Source organism: Bacillus rossius, chromosome 2 (assembly GCF_032445375.1).
Source record: "Bacillus rossius redtenbacheri isolate Brsri chromosome 2, Brsri_v3, whole genome shotgun sequence".
Classification (NCBI taxonomy): domain Eukaryota; kingdom Metazoa; phylum Arthropoda; class Insecta; order Phasmatodea; family Bacillidae; genus Bacillus; species Bacillus rossius.
The window spans coordinates 10,855,458-10,881,943 of NC_086331.1; the positions used below are offsets into that span (position 1 = coordinate 10,855,458).

The following is a 26,486-nucleotide window of genomic DNA, read 5'->3' on the forward strand; positions in this document are numbered from 1 at the left end:
GTTCACTGGAGCTTTTCGTCTGTTAGTGGGATGTTATGCTCAATAGCCTTGGTATAAGTAAGCCTATCGCCTGGCAGATATAATATATATCTGCATATTCCTCACATTTCATTAATACTTTTCCTTTCCTCACCATTCAGATGTTCTAACCTTAGTAAGTAATTTAATTTATCCTTCCTTTCTTTATTATTTATTCTACTACTTACGGAGTTATCATACGCGTATTCAGGTCTATCTAGTTTTACCTTTGGCAATTTTAATTTTACTTCCTCCTCAGTTATATTTATAATACTAATAATACAATTTCTCCCCTTTGGTACAGTAAGTGCGCTAGCTAAATATATTCCTGGCTTTATTTCACATTTATTTACTAAAAAAAATCCCTCATAGTTGGTAAATAATTCTAATATTTTTTTCACTTCTAGCTGGTAGTGATGTAAGTGTTTGATCTATACTCATGTTTGGGGTTTCAATTTCCATTTCACGTTTATTTCTGATATTTTGAGACTTTTCTCCTTGAAATTGATTATTGCTTGAGTGCAATATAACCAATCATGTCCTATTACTCCCGTATATAGGCAATTCACTAAAACATGAAATTTAGGTGTTATTTCAATTTTATGTATTTCCTTGATTATTCTCATTTTAACTGTTCTTAATGTTTCTATCTTTGTATCAGCAATTTCCTTAACTCCTACTTTCTCACTCTATATTAGTTTGTGCGTGTTTATTTAGAGCATAGTATCTAGTAGCGCATACTTCCACTTCTGTATCTAATAAAAATTCAAATTATGTACTTCACAAAACAACTGAAATTCCAGCTGTTTTTCTTTTTTTTTTTTTTAACTTTTCCAAGCCCTGACATCTGTTTAATTTACCTTATGCATAAAGAGCAACTACAATTTACCAATAGTTAAGAACAAAAAGCTAAATTAAATGCTGAGCTTACTGTACACAATGTCAACGTACGAGTTTTTTATGACAATCTTCGCAATCCTGTTGAAGGAGAAAAAATTATTTATTTTGATTGCCTCAAAAATCTACACTAATTTAGAAAGCATTCATACAATCCAGCTTGTCTCAGAAGGTTGCGGGGGACAAAATAAAACTTATATTATCGGAATGGCAAGTAAAAATGCTCAACTAGCATTCTCGGTTGTAGATCATTCCTAAATACCTCCAGATTGTATTTTTCGAAGAATAAAAAAAAATAAAGTTGGAGGCCACATCAAAGATTGTTAATCCTCAAGAGTATGATAAATTTTCAAGGATGTTGGAATTGTTTATAAATTAGGCACTGATCTGGAAGTTAATGCCTGGAAAACAGCCATATTGGCATTCCAAAATATGGAGAAATTCCAGCACTGAAAAAGCTTGAGCAAACTGGCATTTTTCGTTTATGCCTAGCAAACGAATTATCCTGACAAGGCTCAACACGACTATTAAAGTGCAAGATGAGATTGGCTACAACATGAATGTGGGTGTAGCAAAGACTATCTGCAAAAAAAGCAAAGCCTGCAATGAAACTACACACAAGTTATTAATTAAGGTGTTATTGTCAAAAATAAGAAATTGAATGACTTGTGGTCTCGCCTTCAAAAACACTATAGGCCTGAATGGGGCAAGCAGTCAAACCACCAGTTCTATAAACAGCTTTTTATAGATCAAGATGTCCCTTTACAAAGAGATGATAACAGCCAAGAAAACATAGCTTACTTGTCTCAGCGTTCACAAGTAATCATAGTACAACATATAGATCCCTTAACCAACATAAAATATAATGTTCATTCAGATAGGCAAAACATATCTGTTGGTGTTCCTCAGGGTTCTGTACTAGGATCTTTGCTTTTTCTTATATACGTTAACGATTTGCCTAAAAATGTTAAGAGTGGGAAAATTGTATTACCTATATGCTGGAGATAACCCTTTAAGTTTAATTGCAAATATCAAAATTTTAACTAAGGACAGCATAGATTGGTTTAAGGATAATGAATTAATTCTTAATAACACAAAAACAACGTGGCTGCATTTTAAACTTAATAACTTATACAATTTGCAAGAACCAACTGTATCGATAAATGGTGATAATATATCTCAATCAAATTCAACCAAAATACTAGGTATATATACTGACAAGAACCTTAATTGGAAATCTCAAATTGCTCATTTAACTAAAAAAATGAGCTCAATATTATTTGCTATGAGAACATTTTCAAAACTGACTAATCTAAATGCTTTAAAAATTATTTACTTTGGTTATGTTGAACCTCACTTTGATATGGAATAATACTTTGGGGTAATTCTACGGACTCATCTAAAAATTTTCAAATACAGAAAAGATTTGTACGTATAATAATGCATGTAAATTATCGTACCTCATGCAGACAAATTTTCAAAAGCTTAAGTGTCTTAACATTACCATCGTTATACATTTATGAATTACTTATATTTGCTCATTCACAGTTGAATGAACTGCAGAATTTCAATTTACATAATTATTCGACTAGAACAAAAAATAATTTTCATATATTACAACATCGTACAAAATGTTTTGCAAATAGTCCGAGATACTCTGCTATATGTCTTTATAACAAACTTCCACCACATTTAAAATCAGAAAACCAACTTTGTGCATTTAAAAAAAACCGAAATATTTGCTGTTGGAATTCAGTTTTTATTCTATTAATGATTTTATGGAAGCAAAACTATGCTAAAAATGTATTATTATATGATGTACATTGTTTTTTACTATTATTTTTGTTTATGTGTATATGATTGTACTTAAATGTGTATTCATAATGTTTATTATTCTTGACGAGTCCTATACTACATGTACAATATAATTGTATATTTTTGTAGTCGACTTGGACAATAAAACTACTATACTATATATACTATACTATGATGTTGGTGACATACCTGTAGATGAAAATATTCTAGGCCTTCTAATAAAGGAACATAACTTTCTTTTTAGCAGTATTTTTATGTCCAGGCTTAGTTCTTTGTAATTTTTTAAACAGTAAGTGTGTTTTGGAAACAACTGAATTTCGTAACTTTTGTATACAAATTACATACTTATAATGTGAGTAGTAAAATTTTCCAAATCCTTGTTACCTATGTCAAAAATTTTTTTTCCAATTGTAAATAAACTTAAACGTTAATATTTTTGGTAGTAGACATACCAATTCCAAAAAAAAAAAACATTCAGATCTAATTATAAAAATTTTTTTAAATTCTTTCCTGGAAAATTTTATTTTTTGGACATACAGTAGAACCTCGCATATCCGACCATGACGGGACCAGGCCATGGTCGGAACGGCCAAAAGGTCGGATACAGGGAGGAGCAAAAAAAACGACTTTCTCAGATAGAAAAACAGCTATATCATACTGTAATACAACTTTATTGTAAAGTATGTACTTATAAAAATGTTGCTGTATATATTTCAAACATTTACTGTTTTTAAATTAAATGATATCAATAAAATGTAAGCATACCTTATTTAAAGAATTCAGTAATGGACTTTTGTTTTAATTTTGTCAATCTTGACTTTGCAGAAGTGTCCCTCCACTTTTTTGCCCACAATACGTCCATTGGGTTTGCATTTGGATGTTGCTCAATGTATTTCAGCGCAACTTCGAAGGCGTCCTTAGCAGCAGAATGACTCACTACGGGTACACATCGTTTGCCCTACAGGCGTTTGCCCTAAACGTAGGGCAAATGCCTGTAGGGCAAACGACTTTAGGGCAAATGCCGTTTAGTGCAAACGACTGTAGGGCAAACGCCGGCAAGCACTTATGTTTTGGATTAACGAAACCGCACCAACTTTTAGGGCAGACGCCTGTAGGGCAAATGCCTGTAGGGCAAACGACTGTCGAAAAACTTCTTTTAGGGCAAACGCCTGTAGGGCAAATGCCGGAGCCTGGTCCGAATGGGATTATCAAACATTTTGTGTAAACGCCTTTAAGGCAAATGCCTGTAGGGCAAACGCCTGTAGGGCAAATGACTTTAGGGTAAATGAAGTTTAGGTTATTTTGGGTAATGTAGGTTTTTTCAATTATGTATCGATTCAAACAGTGTTCTTGTAGTTTAAATTTCCTCCGCAGGTGGCAGTACCTCAATAAATGTTTTCCCTCTAAATGCAAAGTTTACAAAAACGTCGCTAGATGGCACTTATGTAAGCCTATATCGAGGTTTGGTGGGAATTCGTTTGGTATGAACTTCCTAGATTCACCAACAGATGGTTCTCTGCGCTAAGTTCAATGTTATCGAATATTTTTTCTGTAAAATATTTCGGAACATAAGGTGATGAAAGGTCTTCGACCAAAAAAAATCGTATGATAAAAAAAAACAGTATTGGCGATTTAACAAAAATATTGCTGGAAAAAGGTTCAACTTTTTTTCCGGGGCTTTGCTTATTTCAATTTCAGCTGTCAGACGTGCATTACGCTATGATTACTTAAAATATTACGAGCATATAGGTAAATAATGCGAATACTAGCTGTTAAACATTTTCTTAATTAGCATAATAGTACTAATGCGGTTAAACTCCTACATATTGTTCATACTATTTTATTCCATAATGTATACACAACATACAGCTGAAGTACACAATGAAGAAGTATTCCAGTTCGTTTTGTTCTGGGGTTTCCATAATTTGCATTAATTACCTCAAAATCTTATTCACCCCTTTTTAACCTCTTAGCGATTGCATTTCGCTAAATGATTATAGTTTGATTAGTAGTGTTTAAGTCTTTATTATTACTAACATTTCTTTTCTTTATGCTTAGTTATTTTTAAAATATATATACTTATAACCCTTTTTCACAGCTTATGGCTTGAATTCCACTAAATGGAAAATTCGTGGTTGGTAGAATTAGTATGTTTATTATTGGTAGTCAATATCTTTTCTTATAATAGATTATTTTCACAGATAAAACTTTTATTTTAAAACCATATATAGGTACCCATTTCACCTCTTTAGGGGTTGAAATTTGCAAAATGATAAAATTTTTGTTTGTTGTTTTTGAATGTTATTATTAGTACCCATGGTATTTTACTGCGCGTTATTAGATTCGGAGATATAATTTTTCAATTTTCAAACCATATTTATCCCTTTTTCACCCATTGGGGTTGAATTTCGAAATATGATGATTTTTTTGTTTATAGTTTTTGTGTGTTTATTATTGGTTCCCATTATATTTTGTAAAACTTTATTAAATTCAAAGATATGATTATAATCATGAACACAATTTTCACCCCTTTTTAACCGCTTAGGGGTTGAATTTAGTAATTAAAATTTGCGGTTATTAGTTCCATTAAGTTACGTTTATTATTGGTACCAAATATCTTTCATTTTGCTACATTAAATTTGGAGATTTAATTGGTAATCTTAAAACCATATTTACCCTTTTTTCACCCCTTTAGGGGTGGAATTCCGCAATTTCATATAGCATAGTATATACGACGTCCGAAGACCTTTGTTTGAAAAAAAAAATTATCAAAATCCCACCAGTAGTTTTCAATTGATGCCGGAACAGAAATACAGACAAATAGACAAACATAAAAAATTTTTAAAAACTATATTTTCCAGTTAACAATACTGTAAATAGGCGTTTGAAAGTTGTTTCGTCAGTACTTTTGTATAGACTTTTCATCTCTAAAATAGATAATCTATAGATTTGGTAGCCGAGGTAATTTCCCATGTTACAAGAGGTAAACAAGCTGTGTAACCTGACAGACACAAAACAAAATTACTAAGTTAAGTATTAACTGTGAAGCATACGTTATTAATAATAAAAATAAGAAAAACATAATAAGTAATTACTTACGCATATAGCGCCTATCTGAATTGTCAAAATGCATTAGTAGTGATGATGGTTAATGTGCGAATAATAAACTCAAAGCGATTATATGTCGTTTATACACTATTAATACTTTATATATTGTTAAATATATTTTTTACTTGATATTTGACAGTTATGTTCCGAGAAAGACAACTGTCAACTCCGTTGTATTGTTATTTAATGCGTTACATTATGTCCTTAGAGGGAGAAGGGGAAGGGGAAGAAAAGAAGGCACATAAAAAAGAAAAAAAGCTCATATTTGAATTCCTGATACAAATACTTTCTTTGCAACAATACAAAAATGTTAACTGCTTTCATATGAATGTGACATATTGTTGGGCCGGTATCAACAACAGTCTATCAGTTTATACCGATCCATATTGTTTACGATTCAAATGAGTATGACACGGAAACAAAATGTAAAAGGACAAAAAAATACAGCCTTTAACATTCCAAGCTTTTGTGAGGTTAATTACTTTTGATTTATCTAAATCACGCTATTTATGTGTCGAAAGAAACTTGAGATGGATAATAAGTTACCTGGTATGAACTGTAGTAATTATACTTCACATACATGGGTAAAAGGAGGGGGAAGGGTACTGTCTTCCAATTAACCGAAAATGTTGAGTTTGTTAGTAACAAACCTGCCTTAAATGCGACAAAATATATTCATATTTAATAACAAATATTAAAACATAAGTTACAAATTAAAATTAATTTTATAAAATATCGGGAAATTTTGAAACTAGCCCATATAATTAGTAATAATAATATTCAACACATGATAGTAATCAATCACTTGCATATATATAAATATAAACAAATAATATTATGTTATATATAAGACATTTTCCGAACAATCACAGAAATTTCCAAATGTCGTCCCTACCACACTTAATTAAGCAAATCTCTGCCTAGTATGCCTACTAAGGAATACCCTAAAAACTATTAATTTGAAACATTTGTGTAACTTTATACATACATTCTTATAAAAAAATTTACAAATCGCGGTAATAAATAATTTTAGTAATAGTATCCATGAATAAGAACGAAATAAAAACAAGTGAAACACTGCTTTCTGCGAGTGGGATTTGATGACAATGGTTTCAAGCTCAATGCTAAACCGCCCTAGCTCTCAATACTAGGCTGCCGGGTAGGGCCTACATAAGTATCGCAATAGGGCATTCATCACATAGCACATAAATAAAATTTTAAGGAGTGAACTCTTTCAGCAGCATACACGAAAACACCTTTTCTATTACGTAATCGCATATCACTATAAATACGGCTGAGAAATCATACAATTACCATGTTATGTGTACTAAGGTTGTATACAAATTGATGTTTTGTTTGGATTCATAAACCATGTCAAAATATGAAACTAAACTAATAAAAACTACAAGTAATTTGTACGATTTCAAAGACGACACGTAGACAACATGGCATACACTGCGCGCTCAAAAATAAAACTGTCATTGTTATCTAGAAGTCTAGAAGTCTTTCCAGCACAGCATGAACATAGCAATGAGACAAAACAAAAATAACAAATAACGTATTTATTTATTAAACATAGGTGATGGTGAAAAGACGTCACTTGCTCCTACTAAGTTATGAATAACATATTTTCCAGTAAATTCTGTTTGTTTAATTGTTTTGAAAATATATTAACTAAAATTACACCTTTTTTGCGAATATGCTGATTCATTAGCATCTGAAACAGAGTTATAATTAATGATCTTTCTATGTTTATTATACTTTTACGTAATTCATTATTGTACATTCCACGACATATCAAAATCGTTCCTAGTTTACACTCATACCTATGACATTCATTCAAATATTGTGGCAATATGGATGAATTGATTAAATGCATTTTGAAAAGTTGTACCTACATTTCATTGGCTGTCACACATTAAATCAGTCTTTTATTATACTTCACTTGTTCCCATAAAACTTATTAGGGGTTAAGTTAAAGATGGTCTGGGCGAATTAGCAAAATATGCACACTCTCGATGGAAGTATTTTCACCGCATTCTACCAACATATTAATAAAACGACAGATTCTGTTGGGCACACGTTATACAAAAATTGAAAATAGGCATGAAGGTCTCAAAGGCTATTTTAACAGTAACTTTTAAACACTGAAAATGTTTTTATAAATGCATATATATAATCCTCGGCCTTAAATTATTTTAGGGTCATCGTTTTTTGGACGACTTCAAGTGAAAATTCCAGCAGGCAAGGATAATAAAATTTTGTAAGCTCCTTTTGCTAACGCTTGTTTTTATATATAGCAGCAATATTAAATTAAGTTAATTTGTTCGCTAGTTACCCCCCCCCCCCCAACCATGGAAAATATTAAATCATCAACATCTCTGTTAAAAAATTATTTAAAAAATACAATCCAGTCACTGAGATTGGCGCACCATCTGTTGTAAGTAAGGTTCAATTACCAGCTGCATTCTTAGACTTCAACGTTGGGAAAGCAAACCGAATGTGCTGCCATCTAATTTTTGAATTTTTTACTTTGTACTCATTTGGAGAATGGTTCCAACATTTGTCAACAGGGGCGACACACGTAAGGACATCTATCTTCGAAACGGTTCGTAGGGCAAACGACTTTAGGGCAAACGCCGGCAAGCATTCATTTTCGGATTATTGAAAATTCGCAAACTTTTAGGGCAAACGCCTGTAGGGCAAACGACTGTCGAAAAACTTCTTTTAGGGCAAACGCCTTTAGGGCAAATGCCGGAGCTTGGTCCGAATGTGATTATCAAACATTTTGTGCATACGCCTTTAGGGCAAACGCCTGTAGGGCAAACGCCTGTAGGGCAAACGCCTGTAGAGCAAACGACTTTAGGACAAACGCCTTTAGGGCAAACGCTTTTAGGGCAAACGCCTGTTAGGAATGAGGAATGCGAGAATATGCTTCGAAAATGTGTTTAGGACAAACGCCTGTAGGGCAAACGACGCACTCCCCTCACTACGTTGTCACCGGTGGTTTCGTCTTCATCCGAGTCGATATCTTCTTCCACGGCTTTGTTCTGCTCAACAGCGATAATTTCGTCGTCATTTAGTTCTTCATTGGTGTCTTCCGAAACATCAGCTTCAACAAACCACTCTTCTACATCATTCATCTGGAGATCATGCTGAAACACTTGTAAATTTTGTAATACTTCTGTGTTGTCTGTCTCAACTTGTGCTTCTGTCTCAGGTTCTTCTTGTTTCAATGATGGCCAAATCTTTTTCCAAGCCTTCTGAAGGGTAGTTTGATTAATTTCGTCCCAGGCTGCAGCAACGGTGTAGATTGCGTCTTTTATGTTGAAACTTTTCATCGCCTCAAAAAGGTTACCTCCTTCTTCTGTTTTGTCCAGCAGAGAGCCGACATATTTTCTTCTGTATCTTCTCTTTAACAACTTGATGACGCCCTGATCCATAGGTTGTATTAAAGGTGTAACATGGGGCGGTAAAAATAAAGCCTTGATGTTTCCTTTATTTAATTCACATTCAGAGGGGTGACTAGGAGCGTTATCTAACAGCAAAACAGCACGAGCAGGTAAGTTGTTAGACTTTAAATGTTTTTTTACTGCGGGGACAAATTCGCCAAAAAACCACTCCTTAAATAAATCGCCATCCATCCAAGCAGATGATTGATTCTGATAGAAAACTGGAAGTGTTGCCATGTTTAGATTTTTGAATGCTCTTGGTTTCTTAGATTTTCCTATGACGAACAGCGGCATTTTGTGGCTTCCCGTGGCATTGCTACAAGTTGCAATTGTGAGCCTGTCTTTAGCCAGCTTTGTTCCTAACACAGGTTCATTTTTAGCAGCTAGAGTGGTTTTTGGAAGCATTTTGTAATTTAGGCCTGTTTCATCTACATTGTACACTTGTTCGCGTACAAGTTTCTGTTCTGTGACCAACTTCTCAAATGTTGCTACAAATTCTGTAGCAGCATTATCATCAGCTGAGAGTTTTTCCCCCGCAATAATAAGATGTCGTATGCCATGACGCAACTTCCATTTATGTAGCCACCCTTCGCTAGCGCTAAATTTTTCTAGATCACCTCCCAGCTTTTCATGCAATTTTATGGCTTTTTCCTTTACGATGGGGCCTGACAATGGTATTCCCTTGCGCCTTTCCTGACAAAACCAAACCCATAATGCTTCATCGACAAGTTCAAGTTTTGGTTTTTTCAACATTTTTCTACTTTTTAAGGCATCTTCTGGCTCAACTGTTGTTGAGTACGTTTCCAGATCTTTACGGTTTTTTTTCCAATCTTTTATCGTAGTCACCCCTACACCCAACTCAGAAGCTAATTTAATAACAGACTCTCCATGGTCCAATCGTTGTAAAATCTCAAGTTTTTGTTGCAGAGAAACACAAACACGGTTACGTTTTTGAGTTGCCATTGTCACACACGTAAAGCACTACGTATTGCACACTTTAAATTCTGTAGTCGTGAATAAATAATGGGGAAAAACACAAACAGTATTGACGTTAACAAACACAGAACTGTACAAGATTATAGTCAGAGCACATTACACATCAAGATTCACGGCTGAACTGACAGTTTTTGATACGAAAACAAAGCATATCGTAGATGAGTAACTCCTTCAAGCCTAACAGGCTCACCAACCGGAAGCGCGTGTGAATCACCGACAGTCGGACACTAGGTCGGATATCGGGAGGAGTCGGTTGTGGGAAGGTCGGATATGCGAGGTTCTACTGTACATAGTTTGGGAACTGGGTGGCTCATATATAGATTGTAGACTAGCAGGGTTCCTACAGCCTGAGTCAAATTTATTTCCCTGACTTTTCCCTGACTTTCCCTGACCATTCATTGAAACTTCCCTGACCAATTACGAAAAAAAAAATTCAGTTTTACAAAAAATATTGATGTTTTAACTGTGCCCTAATTATATTGGCCTCCTCCTTTCCTTAAGCTAACCATACCACACCTTAAATATAAATATCAGAAACCACACACAAAGCACAAACTTTACTAAAACTTCCATTTTTGACATGAATATTAAAAAATTCAAAACACTGTGATTCAATAAATATGTAATTCAATTACAAAACGAAATGTTAACATGTAACAAATAAATTCAAAAAATTTGAAATACTAGTTACAGCAAAGCTCTTTTTTTTTTCAAGTTCTTTTAATTCCCTTTCCATTGCTTCCTTTTTTTCTTCTATTTCCCTCATATTTTTTTTTCTTTCTTCTACTAACTCTTTCACTTGTTTTTCTAACAATCTCTTTTCTCCCTTTCTTGTTGTTTCCTCACTTGTTTTCTGTTTTCTAAGTTCCAAATAATCTTGATATCGTTTTCGAGCACTTTTCACATAATCTAACATCCTTTTATCTATTTTCACATTCTCAATCCCTCCTGCCTGTTGCACTTCATCTTGAATATGGCGTTGTGCTATCACTGTCTTTTCTAGCATGTTTTCAACCAATAGTGACTTATTAATTGAAAAACCCCCTTCCACAGTTGCATTACCATGGGAGAGCACAAGACATATCTTAATTACTTCCCACAGGTTTTTGTACACTTCACTTCCTCTCATGAAGTTTCCATAGGTACTATCGAGTCTTGCCTCCTCGTTATTTTTGCAGTGTTCTTGAAGCATTTCACTAAGTACAGATTTATTCATATCACACAAGTTACAGTATTCTTTTTTAGCCTTTTCTGCAACTTCATCATCTATTTTGTTTGAAGCAAGTAGCTCATCTAAAAGAAAACCTTTTCTGACCAAGCGAAGGTGAGTGTTGAATAATCGAGGGATCTAGAGAAGACAATCCTCTAACTGCTTTGTACTTCAAAGGACATCTTTCTTGAAGTTTGGCAGTCATGGCTGTCAACAACCCCGACATTCATGCATAAACTCAAGCTTTTCTCTTTCCGTTACAGAGGTTGATACTTCTGCAAGAAAGCGTTTTGCTGCAAATCCAACATCAACTTTATTGCTTAGGATCAAATTGTCTGATTTTTTTACATCAATAGAGAGCAGATTTGTGCTAGTACACTTCATCACGTCAGGCTTTACACAGCGGTTCATAATTTCTCTCAGAAGTTTCTGCACTGCTTCAAAAATAAATGGACTCATGGGTTTTGAAGTTTGAAACTTCTTAAGAAAGGGCTCACACTCATCTGCAATTGTCTTGCAGAATGCCAATTTACACTTTACAAATGGATCACGAACGGCTTCAATCAAGGTTTTTGCAACTTTTGTCTTCGGAAGCTTGGCTACATTAACAAATTTTGCAACATGATCCCATATCTCTAACGCTCTTTTAAGGCACTTGGCATTGTCTAGCCATCGTACATTACAGAACTTCAAAGGAAATATTGTGCATTCCGTCAGCTCTGTAAATAATGCTCGTCGAGCTGGAGAATCATGGAAAAGAAAATATAAGTGTAGCAACAAGGTACTAATGTCCCATCCAACAAATTCAATGCCAGTTTTCAAAGCACCATGAACCACATGCAAACTACACGTTCCCAGATTCAGTAATGTGAAAGTTTCATTGCTTGTGGTGGATCTGATGTGTTCTTGGAGACATTTTAAAAATTTCAAATTGACGTTGGGGCCATCCATAGACACCTGTATTATTTTGGAAGGTGACAGAGGAGCAATTCCATCCAAAAAATTCCTAAGCAAATGTTCAGCTGTGCTTCTATCAAGAAACACACTGTTCAAGTATCTGGTAATAACCATTTGCTTTTCTTCATCCCAAAACCTAATTACTATGTCCATTTGTCCTCGCTGAATTACTTTGTTCAATGCTTCATCAAAACATAATACAAAATTGTCGCATAACTTCAGGCGATCTAGCATATTCTGCTGGAAGTACGGTGCTAGCCCGTGAACAAGAACATAGGCAACTTTATCTCCTCCTAAAGTAAATGCATTGGCAACTGCACTATCGGGAAACATCATTTTAAATACAGTACTTATGTTACTGCAAGAATTAAAAGACATTTTCTTGCACACAACCTGCAGACTCCAAATAATCTCTGCTTTCATTGTATCTTCTTTTAAAACGTAACTGTTGAGATTTCTTTGAGGCACTACATTCTGTAGACTAGTGACCGTGTTTATCTGAAGCTGAGTGCATTGTGACGTGAAGACACTATTTGAGCAAGAAGAATCACTACTCTGTCCCTTGTCTAGGTTAACGCCTGAAATCGCTGTTGATCCAGAACAACTTGCAATATTACCTGGCGTCTTTATGAAAAAAGAAGACAAAGAAGTCTGACTTGTTGCACCTCCCACCATTTTCAAATGGGTTGGTCCTTTCCCATGAGAAACTAATGCTTGCTTTCCCATATTGCTCAAGTTCAAAGTCTTTTTACACACACTACAAAATGCTTGAGTATTATGCCCATCTACAGGACGTACCCATGCTGAAAAATCTGGAAACAGAGCTGGGTTCAGCCACAGCTGATTAAATACAGTTTTTTTGTCAGACATAATGAACTGTAACAGTCTTTACATAATCCACCTGGAACAAAACAAAGTAGGTGGATGGTTACACACAAAAGCTTACTACTCCACATGCAACAAACAGGTAGCATTCTTTTCACAGGCAAGAGAGCCACAACCACCACCCGAACAGTTCCGAAGTTTAACAAAGTGAAAGGTTAAGTTAGGTTCGCGTTATTTAACATCCTATATCACCGTAAAATATATAAATCCTTGAAATATGGTGTTTTTCAAGGGTGATCGTTCCATGTAGTGAAAGGAACACGTCCGCGTAGCAAATACAGTTTCTCACTCCTTGGCAAAAGTTTGCAACAGATACTGCACGCCACTCTGTTTGTTTGGTACCAGTGATTTTGGGCTTTGTTTTTGTTTACCTTGACATAAATTTTCGTGCTTTATCGACACGTTTTACAGATAATTTATTCACGTTTATGATTACTTTTCGCGATATTCGTGCAATGGCGAGTGGTCGTGAAAGAAACGCTGTTAACAGTTAAGCAAAAATGGAATATTTTGAGTTAGTATGAAAACCACGTTGGATCGCGTGTGGCCTTAGCCAAGGCATTGAGAATTTCTCATGTCTACATTAAACACAATTGTTCATAATCGAACGTCCATCGAAAATGCCGCAGAACAATGTGGACCAATGGCAAAAAAATTTAAAAATATCAAGTTGTTAATGTTAGGCCTATAACATATTTTTACTTAAGTTTTAGGATTGCCATTAAATACTAAAGTTTATTGCAAACAAAAATAATATAGTTGTTGTAAAATTTTATTACATCAAGCGTTGACTTGAAGAATAATTATATCTATCATCATGTAGTTTTTAGTAAAATTTTACTTTCCCCTCAATTACACTTTCATCCGAATTACACCTTTTTCAGTTTTCCCCTTGAAAAGTGTAATTCAGGGGTTCCACTGTATTTTGAAACAAACTAGTAAGTGTGTTGGCAAAACACTACAAATGGTAAATACAGCATAATACTTAATATATCTCAAAACTTAAGACATACAAGCCGAGTTAGTGAACTTCTTTACTACTTTCACATCTTCATTCACTACTGCATGCAGAAGACTGCAGTAACCTTCAAAATATACAGTGAGCGGAACAGAATTTATTGCAACTAGAGATGATCTATGTACATAGCTAATAGCCAGACCTATGATGTTTTTTGATTAGATATATTTCTTTCAGAGTTATTTTTCGAAATTTTACTTTCCACTTCATTTCACTAACTTTATAGCTATCTCCCTGACTTTCCCTGACTATCCCTGACATTCCAGATTGTAGGAACCCTGACTAGGTTATCATAGGCCTGCTATTATTGACTACTAATCTAGATTGGCTGCTATCCCCTGTGATCCACCAATCCTGGATGGGGATGGTTTCTACCAAATATGTTTCAACTGTTTGGATGGAATAGGTATTTTAAAACTTTAAATTACATTTTAATTTTATTTTTGAAAGATAGAATTATTACTTACTGTAATTTAACACATTCGAGTCTGCTGCTTATGACTGGTTTAAATCACTGAATACTAGGTTTTTTTATGGTTTTTCTTTTTTTTATTTAAATAACATATATAGGCCTAGTACTTAAAATACTTTCTACGTGATAAAAAACTTTAGATTTTACAATTTTTAATACAATTTAAAATATGATTTCATCTCTTTTAGTTACTGATAATTTATTTTTTATAATAAACTATGTTTTACATAAAAAAATTTCTCATACACACTTGATACTATACATTGCTATGATTTTTATTTAAATCCAGTTAAGTTATAATTTATTTCACATTTCCAATTAATATCAATATATGAATACGTAAATTATTTTTATTTGGTTATGTTTATGAAAATTTTGATTTAGTATGGAACTTTTGGAAGCAGCCTGGCACGCACAGAGCATAGCCAAAGTCTTCGCACCACCAACGAGTTTCCTTCCTCAGTCGTTTTCCACTGTTGGCTTTGCCTACATCGGAACATACTTTACAGTAACTGGAAGGGTTGAGTTTTTTTTTCGGTCGGTGGAATTTTCTTCGGAAAATGTCGAGCAGACAATCAATCTGTGGATGAGGATGATGATGATTGAACGTCTGTATCGGTAGCACCATATGAAGCCAGCTGGTTCCCGAGAGCTCTCATGAAGTTTTCCAAACTAGTTTTGTTGCCATCAGGCCTGGATTTTTTGAACAAAATTAATGAATTTATGATTGACTTAAAAAAAAGGTGGAAAAAATTTTTTTCCCACCATTTCATTGATTTTCTTTGGAAGGGGTAGTAACTGAGTAATTGATCCACATGATCAACACCAGTTTTGTTTATATTGTAGTCAAGTACAACATTGGGTTTGGTTTTAGCAACTAAGAACCCTTGACCTCTTACAGTGACTTCACTGCATGTGGCTTTGTGCTTTGTGGAGAGGCAGTACACATCACGTGTGTCCTCCCACTTTACAGCCAACAAAGGACCGCACCTGCGAAAAATTGCTTCACCTCTTGCAAGTTCTTTGCATTTTAGTTCAGGTGGCAACCCTTTGTGGTTTTTTTGTACCATACCTACAGCCAGGGTTTTTTCATCCCATAACTTATAGAATAATGTAGAACTTGAATAAAATCTGTCCATGTAAATTGTGTGCGCCTTATGAAAATAATCATGACACAATCTCCGGACAAGACTCTCAATAGTTTTTCACACTTCCAGCACCACCAGTATAAACCTTACAATTTAGGACATATCCTGTATTGGTGTCACAAAGAATATATAACTTTATACCATACTTATGAGGTTTATTTTTTATATAAACACGGAAGTGTAAACGTCCTCGAAAAGGACACATTTCTTCATCAATAGTCAGGTTTTCTGATGGATAAAAAGAAGCCTTACATTGACGGATAAAATGATTGAAAAAAGGGCCTGACTTTATGTAGAGGGTCGTGATTTTCTTGTCCTCTTGGTACATAAGTAGCATTGTCATTTATGTCTAACATGAATAATATTGACCGGAATCTGTCTCTGCTAAGGAGATGGCCAGGAAATGGAGTGTACATTATGTTGTCATTTGACCAATAATCTGTTATCTTGGGTTTCCTGACTAAGCACATGTGAATGATCACTGCAAAGAAGTAATATATTTCTTGAAGCTTGACAGTAGTCCAACGCTGCCACATTGAATTTGGTTTCAATTTTTTTGCCCGTTTCATTTTGTCAATCATGGTACCTGCATATTGATTTGTTTCAGTGTTTATATTTTTTATGACGTCTGTGCCAAAAAAAAAGAGAAATACAGGTAAGTTCATCGGAAGTTTCATCAATGTCGATAAGAATGCCAGATGCTTCCTCAAAAACAGGCAGCTGTGGTTGGTTGTCCAGTGATACCCAGCGATTGACTCCAGGTTTATCATTTGCTGGTAATCGTGTTCGTATTGGAATCTGAAACGAAAATTGAATGTTTTTTTACATTGTTTGCGTAATTTTTTTACTTTTACGTAAATGTGAAAAGAAAACGATTACCAGCTAATAAAGAAATTCAAAGGCACAAAAATGTAATATTTATGAAAGCTGGGTAACTTACCAGAAACGTTACTTGTGCTAGGTTTATCCGAGTGGTCTTGTCTATTCGCATAGCTCAGCTGCGCAATGTGGACTAGCGAAACATCGTCTTCATCTAAAAAATAATAATGTGACAATCGCATTTACATGTAAGGGTCCAAGAACTAATGTAATATATCTTCAATTCACAAGGGAAAAAAATACGAACCACTATCAGTACCTGTATCAGGTGTCTGTGATGGACGAGCTTGTGAAAGTCCCGTTTCTGTGTTAAACTGCTCTTCTGTTGCCTTATTTTTGGAAAATCTTCATCTGTAGTAAAAAAAAAAAAAAAATCCTGGGTAAGATATGTACAAAAATAATAATTTTTTACACATATGTAAAACAAGTTTCAAACTCATTCGGCAGGTTTTGAATAATTGCATACAAACCTGATGTGTCAGGATATTCAGACGATGGTTCATACAAAGACTCATAACTGCAGTTATCAGCTTCTGAACCAGAAGAAGTATAAAATTCTTCATGTTCAAAAAATTTGTCACTCTCGCGCAATCTCTTTGCCATTTCTACTGCAACAAAACCGCTGTAATTCCCCTGGCACGATGAAACACGCCCGAAGCAGCTTCAAACGTAAAACAGTACAGCAGAAGCCATCTAGCGGCAATCGATAGTACTACGACTGTGGAAAAAACGCCCGGCAATCCAAGCCCGTTTATCTCTCGAGCAAGCACATATTAGTTCATGAAAAGTGCGCTCCCGTGAGGCTCGAGCGCTGTTCATTGTATTAAAATACTATGCTCGAGCTGAGCTCGAGCATGGATCCGAATGTGTTAAGTATCAAGTAATATGGAATAAATAAAAAATTCTTTAATAAATAAAATAATTTATATTTAAATTAATAATATTTGTAAACATTAGATTCAGTATAATTTTTTTTTTAATTAAAAAAATGTGACCCTCAGTGAGAATCAAAACCCGAGCATCTGGGCCGCAAGCAAGTACCTTACCACCTAGGCCACTGCGCTGTTGGCCAGAGTGAATTTTAACTAGTATATAAACTGTGCTTAAATTTTCAAAGGCTTTTATCCCAGGATTGACTGGCCAGTGTGCTTTATGATTTTAAGGGGTGAACTTTCTAAAGGTATACCACTAACACACCGAGTCTCATCCCGAAGTGAATTTCCCAAGTCGTGCCCTCCCCTTGCTAGTTTAGTTTTGTTTAACGCATCTATTAGACCATATTAGATCACTTTGGCTTATTTGGTGTTTAAACTTATTACTGGCAATCCTACTTTGCTTATTTTGTGGAGAAAATTTATTTTGATTGGGTAAATGGGTTTAAAAATATCCCCCCCCCTCCCCCACCCTCCAATAAAGAGTATTTTGGATTGTTTTACTTATGTCTAAAGAATTTAATTGCTTATAGTGTGTTTTGAACGAAATTTTAGCATTTCTTTAAGTATTTGCAAGAATTTATGCCTCATAAATGAAATTATTCTAACACAATAATAATACTGATCTAATGTAAAACAGGTAATTCAGAATCATAGAATAATCAAATTATTAATTTCCTGTAGGTATTTTATGGAAGAAGAAAATTAGTAGGGCCTAGGGTAGTTTTTCTCCGGACTAGCCCATTTTGTAAAATATTCAAGACTAGCAGATGCTACAAATATATTAGGGCTTAGATAGAAAGTAAATTGTGGAGTTAAGGTGCTTTTCTGAAATTAAAAACAATTAAATAAATCTAATAACTATTCCAATAATGGTGGTTTTTGGTACGTATTTGTAATGCTACTGCAAAAGTGTGTTCTTGTATTTAATTTCAAATCTATATAACTATACCATCTACCTAAAGAGTTTCAATATTTGTTTCAAATAATCAATCAAAGCCCAGGGAGAAACAAGTACAACAGATTGATGAATGAATCCACCCCCTCACTACCTGCACTGTAGGTAGCAGAGGGCACATATCTGATAGCCTATACAATTAAGTTGCACTATAACCACACAAATTTTTTTTTTAAATTATCATTTTTACAAAAATTCTCTTTACTTTACTAAAATCAACTTATCCTAATTACCAGAACAAAAAAATACATATATAATTATCAGATGTCACAACTTTTTAGAACGGAAAGAACAAATTGGAAAACATGGTTTACACACACTACACACCCTAAATTTACCCTGAAGGAATGGTTTCTTAATTCCTACTACTTAGTTTGTTAGAAATAATAATTTATAGCTTACATTACTATACCAGCATTGGACTTCACTGCTTCGAGGAACGAAAAATAAATAAAAACGGAAAATATGTTTTTTCAAATACTAGAGATGTCCCTAAATGTAACCTGAACACATGGTTTCTTAATACCTCGTAAAAAATAACAGTTTAAAGCTTACATTACAATACCGTTGTTTTCACACTGCCGCTGCCATTTATTGTTCACCCACGATCATGTATCTCTTTATTTAGGACAACTGAAGCCAAATATGAAGAATTAAAAATACACTAATTTTTACATTTCATATATTGAAGTTTATCCCTGATTCCTGAAGGCTTGATCCTGATGGCATGATCCTTCCTGTTGGCTTGATCCTGTGGTACATGATGGTTGCTGTTTTAATTCAGTACATCAGAAGAGCCGCTACATAAAAAAAAATTGTCATATAATAATGAATTATGATCGTAAGTTGAATAAAATATTTTTTTCAACCTACAATCAAAATTCTTTTTTATTTCACAATTCTTTTAAGTGCAGGATCTTCTGACGTACTGAACTAAAACAGCAAGCATCATGTACCACAGGATCAAGCCAACAGAATCGTACCATCAGGATAAAGCCTTCAGAATCCAGGGACAAACTTGGATACTTGAAACACCAGCCATATCAAACACAGAATATACAACGGCTGTAATCAAATAATTCCCTGGAAAGACTGCAAAATTCAATGTGACAGCTACTTCAGTGCACAGGACGTATTCCTCACAGAAAATGAATGTTAACAATTCAATTCAAATTTTAAGCTCCCATTAGACTCGTTCATTACAATGTGACTCAAAATAGTAGGCCTACGTACTTTAAATGCAATGTAATAAAACAAACATTTCCTAATACAATTACTTATTATAATAAAACAACAAACATTAAACACAAGCAATAAAAATTCCTTACAACTGCAATACAGTCGTTATTTAAACAAATTGCTTTATTACAATATCTACATTGACTAAAGTTCTCCAAAAAATTGTAAAAAACCTACACAGGTAAACAATGAATGTCTGCAATTGCATGAATACATAGGTATTGTAATGTAGTGTAAACTGTTATTTTTCCACAAATCAGTAAGAATTAAGAAACCTTCCTTGCAGGGTTAATTCAAGAACGTCTCTAGTATATGGAAAACATATATACCTATTTATCGCGAATTAAATAATGAATGGCGGCGGCAGTGGGTATTGTAATGTAAGATATACCTAAGATTTTAATTTTTCACAGACTAATAGGAATTACGAAACCATCCCTTGGGAGTAACGATGTGTGTAATGTGCGAAAACCATGTTTTTTAATTTTTTTAAATCTCCTTTCTAAAAAGCCGCAACGTCCAGTAATTACCAAAAAATAAATAAAATAGTACTCACGTTTAGCTTCACATTGATCGGTAAGGACCTTGCATTTTCAAGAAATGAATCACAAGTGATGGCCCACCAGCCACGATCTCTGCAGGAATCTGAGATAATGGACAGTTCTCGATGCTCATGATCTGCAAATTTGTGCAAAGGGCGAGTTCAAATGGCAAGTTGTGGAGATTTGCATTATCATTGATGTACAAGGATTCCAAGTTTTCCAAAGTTCCTATCTCTTCAGGGAGGTAGCTCAAGTTGTTTTCTCCAACACTCAGATACACCAAGTTAGTTAAATGACCAATGGCTCTTGGTAGAGTTATCACTTGATTAGACTGCACGATAAGTTTTTGCAAGTTTCTAAGAAAACCTATTTCACTTGGCAAGCATTCAATTTTGTTTTCTTCCAAATCCAACACCCGCAACTTCCTCAAGTTTCCAATGCTGGCTGGTATTCGCCTCAGCAAATTGTTGGACAGAATCAAAACTTCCAGGCAGTGTAGACACTGAATATCATCTGGAATCTTCGTTAGTTGATTTGTTCCCAGATTCAGTTCTACCATATTGCACCAAGCACCAACATCCAAAGGCAAGGATGTTAACTGATTTTCTTTCATGTTTAATTTTGTCAGATTTTTTGCACGTGAAAAAATTCCATAGGGAATTTTATCAATCTGATTATGCTCCAAATTTATAGCATAAACATTAGTGAACTGTGCAGGTCCACCTGAAGGATATGAAGAGAAAGAATTCCTTGACAGAGTTATGCTTGTCAAATCACACAAACTGGAAAGGAGACCATCAGGGAGTTGTGAAATTGCATTTCCTTCAACATTGAACTCGTCCATATGGGCACAATTACTCAGGCTTTTTGGTATTCCTGTGAGACGGTTGTACCTCAATCCAAGTCTTATAAGTGACTGGAGGTTGCCAATTGATTCAGGTATGTCCAACAGCTCATTATGCTGAAGATCAAGGGTTGAAAGCTGAACACAGTTGCCAATTTCTACAGGCAGGTGTTCCAAATGGTTGTGTGAAACATCAAATGTAATCAAATTTACCAATTTTCCTATTCCTGCTGGCAACTCTTTTATCTTATTCTCACGCAAACTCAACATAGTCAGGTTCCTTAAATATTTGATGTCATCACCAACAACTCTAACTCTGTTAAACCTCAAAAAAAGTGTTGTTAATGATGTTAACTTATAAACAACATCTGGAATTTCACTTAATTTGTTATGCCTCAAATCCAAAACCCGGAGATGCTTTAAATTTGCTAAAGCATCTGGTAAACTAGTCAAGGAATTTTCACTCAGTGCCAATGTTTGTAAATTCACCAAACAACCTATTTCTGGAGGCAGTGTTACTAATTTGTTGCCATACAGATAAAATTCGATTAGATGTGTCAAATCACGCACTGTTGAAGGCAGTTGCGTTATACTAGATTTACTTAAATCCAACCTAGTCACACCATCTTCTCTGCATCTTATGAAGTCCTTGGCAACGTCCAAATCTGCAGATATAGGCTTATTTTTCTTCACGGTGGGTTTCGGTTTATTTGATTCTGGATGCTTTACTGTAACCATTTTTGGTCTGACTCCATCACTACCGCCTAAAGAACCAGAGGACAGTTTTTTCTCCTTTGCATTTTCCTTGGAATCTTTGGCAGACGAAGTGCTAACAGAAGATCCCGCAGCTTGTTCACCTGATTCAGGCATTCTTGAAATCATACAGTATGACTTCACTGAAAACTAATTAACCGTTGACTACCGTTTAACAACATCACGTCAAAAATAAACCAAAATAATCTTATCACACAACTCAAAGTTTACAAAACCACACTACCAGCATCGGTATTGATCACCTGTATTTCAAATAGCCTTCGCTACTCAGAACAACAGCAATGAAACGTGGTTATTGTAAAACCATAGTATTCTTAATACATATTGAAAAGACTAATAATTGCAAGAAAACTAAAAACAAAATTACTATCTTTTTAAATTTTATCATTACATGACAAAAAGTAAAAGTTATTTTTAATTTGACTACGTATTGCATTTATTAATTCTCATTTAAGTGCACAGGTTTTCACAAACATAAGTTTTTTTTTTACAAATGTGAAAGTGTTATGTTAAACTGTATATATTTCACTTAAAACCCTCCAAAAAGTTGTTTAAATAATATTAGAGGGTAGTGACAACACCGAAAACATAACCAACCTAGCCATTTTTGTTTGACTTTAGTTTCTATTAAATATTTGAATGTATATAGGACTGGTATAAAATATGGTGGATATATGGTGAAATTTGACAAACAGAATCCTTCCAAACGAAAACGAAAGTGGTAGTATGCATTTCAGTCTAAACAATGAAAGAGAACAAGAGGAGGAGCTGTCATCATGAAATTAGGAGTTGTCAGGACACAGCATGTTTTGACATAGGTGAAGCCACTTTTTATGTCGCTTTGGCCATTGCCGCCGTCCGGGTTCTCGTGTTCGAGACCGGGCGTGTATCCTAGCGGTAAAACTGGCTCCGATTTAAATTGTGTTCCGGGAGGGCACCAGGTTAGCTCAGCTTCTAACCAAATTTGGGTTTCGTGGGTGTGTGGCCACTGCGTGGCCCGCTAGGACCGTCGGCGAAGTTCGTGGTTGGAGGGGTCCCTAGCTGGTATCACATCACAGACCCTGTGCAGCATAATAGACTGATTCCTAGCTGAGATGGGAAGGCTTAATACAATAACAAACACGAACTCGAGATTATGCTGTCAATGACATGTCGCGCACAAAGTGCGGAGTGGTCGTTTAATCAGCTGGACAATTACAGTCGCAATTACACTTACATTATACTTGCACGGCGTACAAGGAATTACCCTACAAAATTACACTTGTTTAAAAATGAGTGCTCTGATGCACTGTCACTAGTTTAAGCCCTCATGCCAGACGAGGTTGAGGGGGAGGTTGATTGGAGACGGTGAATCCCGAAAATTGCTAATTTGGCGGCGCCCGTATTCACCTGTGTGAACCGCGGCCCACAGTTAGTTTTACACGTAGCGGTTGTCGGTGCCTCTGCACTCGACATTGAATAAAAGTTCATTGGTAGCGGGAGTCGGCCCGTGCCGTAAGGCGAACTACCCCGCGTAATGTCTCGTGCGGGGAGTTTAAAGTTTGTCGCGGCCTCGTCTTTGGTGAAGATGTGGAGACGGGGTGGACGTCGCTCGGTCGTTCAGTTGTTGTGTTGTTTGCCCGGCGCCAGCTCTTGGGTAGAGCAGCCTCACACTCTGAGGCGGGAGTGGACCGTTCGGCCCAGTGCAGCTGACCGAGGACGTGCTGACAAGGAGTAGCTAGCAGGAAGATTGGGTGTAGAAGAGAGGGATGCCCGCGGTCTCACGAAGAGTCGCTAGCGGAAAGGATGGAAGTTGGAGAGATGGATGCCCGCGGTCTCACGAAGAGTCGCTAGCAGAGGATTGCCCGCGGTCTCACAAGGAGTCGCTAGCGGATGGGTGGGCAGAGAGAGGTAGAATGAGAGAGAGAGAGAGAGAGAGAGAGAAGGAAGCCCGCGGTCTCACTAAGAGTCGCTAGCTGAGGAAATCTAAATGAGGAAGGCAAGCCAATAATACCACTTTTGCTTGCGATAATATTTATTCTCCCAGATTGGCTGGGAGAGGAGAGCTTACAATGGTATTTCTACTCCCAGATTGGCTGGGAGAGAAGAGCTTACAACGATGGTTTTCTCCCAGATTGACTGGGAGAAGAGAGCTCACAAAGGTATTTCTACTCCCAGATTGGCTGGGAGAGAAGAGCTGTCTAGGCTTGTTAGCCCGCACAATTTATACAAGTTTCTTCTAGAACCATTTGTGTTAAAGTTTTACATATTTCTATTTCTTTTGATCTTTTGGATTTTACAATATTATTTCCACATCTACAAAACATACTTACAATATCCACTTAATAATCTACCTAAATATTTACAATAATAACATATATAAAATAACTATAATACTATGTCTCTTTATATTTACAACTGCATCTGGTGGCGAGTGGTGGCACTACCATGGCCATGGCTGGAGTGTTGCGCCGCGGACAGGACTGTGACCCGGGTTTTTTGTTTAATAAAGAGGAGGTACGACGTCAGACGCCCCCCCCCCCTGGAAAAGCCCGGGTCTAGGCCGTCCGCACGCCCTCCAGCAGGTACATGATGCCTTCTCTCCTCGTAGTTGTGAGCGTCAGGGCCGGCCTGCTGGTTCCGGACTCCCTGGGTCGCCATTCACCAGTGTGTCCAGTTCGCTGCCGGTGACGTAATCTGCCAGGTACAGTGGGGGCCGGCGGCGTCGTCGGCGGTGTCTCTGGTTGTCCTCAGCTGGTTCCTCCACGTTGACCCGGAATTCGGCATCGGCGAGGGAGGCTCCATGCCCCCACCCACCTCGGGTAGGGGAGGGTGGTTCTGTTGTCTCAATGTCTTCCGGTTCTGTCACCAGGGGCTGCTCCTCTGTGGTGTTTACGCCCGCCTCTGGTGTCCCCGTGACATCAAGGATCTGAATTCATGCTGGGTGCCTCCGGTGCTGTCGCCTCGGGGTCGTGGCAGGGGCTTCTGCAGACCTCTCCATTCTTGTCCTTGGGCTCGGTGTTCCCTGGAACAGATGCTGCATCCCTTGGTGTGTGACAGATTGGTGGTTGTCCAGCATCGGTCCTATCACATCTGGAGTAGGGTCCTCCATGGCATTGTCCCCTTCCGGGAGTGCTGTTTTCCGGATGTGGTCCCGGTGTACTTTTCGCCTTTGCCTACCCCGGCGCACCAAATACATACTTTGACTTAGCCGTTTCAGGATGCGGTGTGGTCCCGACCACCTGGGGCTCAGTCCAGCACAGTATTTCCTAATTGCATTGGACAGGGGGTGTGTGCGGACATACACGTGGTCACCGGGCTGTAGCTCCGGTGGTTGTCGTGTGGTCTGCGGGGTTATCTGCTGAGTGTAGGCCCTCTGGTGTTCTCGGGCTGTTGTCAGCTCAATCTCTTGCTGCCGATATAGATCTACGGGGTCTTCCCCTTTGTCTGACACTCCGTGGGCCGTCCATTCGCCGGGCATGGTCCGTATCTTATCCAGTCCTTCTGCTTGCTTTGCTCGTCGACGCTCAGCATCTGAGGAGGTGCGTTGGGCATCGAGAACTCGTTGTTTGAGTTCGATCAGGTCCGCTGGGGGTGGGTCATCATCTTCCACAGTGAGCAGGCGACAGGTCATGTCTCTTGGCCTGTGGTCGTGTGATCTGTGGGAAGGTGGTATGCTTCCTAGTGTATATACTGCCAGGCGCTCACATTTACCTAAATTTACCAGGCCTGATGCTGGTGAAATCAAGGCATCCTGCTCTACCAACCATGGCTGTCCGAGTACCAAATCTTCTCTGAGTCCTTATACCACGACCGCTGAAGTTTGGGTCACCATCTCCCGTATACCCACAGTGATGATGGCATCTCCAATGGCTGTCCCGGTTCCAGTGTTCGTAGCAAGGCGCAGGGCACAGTGTCTGGGCGTGACTTCTGCGGGTGGTATACAGTGCTGGGCGACGAACACATGGCTCGCCCCTGTGTCTATAAGTGCGGCAGTCTGTCTCCCGTTCAGGGTGATGGGGATCCGCATCAGTCGGTTTTCTAGCGTGGTGAGCTGCCCCAGTTGTTCAATGTTGTTCTCTGTGGCTTGCAGCCGGGGATTGGCTGGTACGGGGTTTAAGTCTGTAGGTCCTACACCCCCTACTGCCCGTTTTCCCGCCGGTTGTTGTTGCTGTTGGTGTCTCTGGCAGTCCTGATGCCAGTGATACGTGCCCTGTGAGCATCCAAGACGGCACTGTGGTGGTCGACCTCCATCGCGCCGATTGCTTGCATTCCGCCATTCTGGAGATATGTTCTGGCTTGTCCCACCAGGTGGGCCCTCGATCGCCTGTGTTGCTGTCTGCCATGGACGTTCCTGCGGTAT

General features: G+C 37.0%; 1 protein-coding gene across 1 annotated transcript in view; it reads right to left on the reverse strand.

Moving 5' to 3' along the window:
* LOC134529093 (leucine-rich repeat protein soc-2 homolog) overlaps positions 1-22,393 on the reverse strand; it is a 46,450-nt gene extending 24,057 nt beyond the window's left edge. Inside the window, exon 1 of the mRNA XM_063362819.1 lies at positions 20,541-22,393. Coding sequence (XP_063218889.1) covers positions 20,549-22,252 — 1,704 coding nt within the window. The 5' untranslated portion in view covers positions 22,253-22,393 and the 3' untranslated portion in view covers positions 20,541-20,548. The remainder of the gene's footprint in view (positions 1-20,540) is intronic.
* Positions 22,394-26,486: the final 4,093 nt, after the last annotated feature.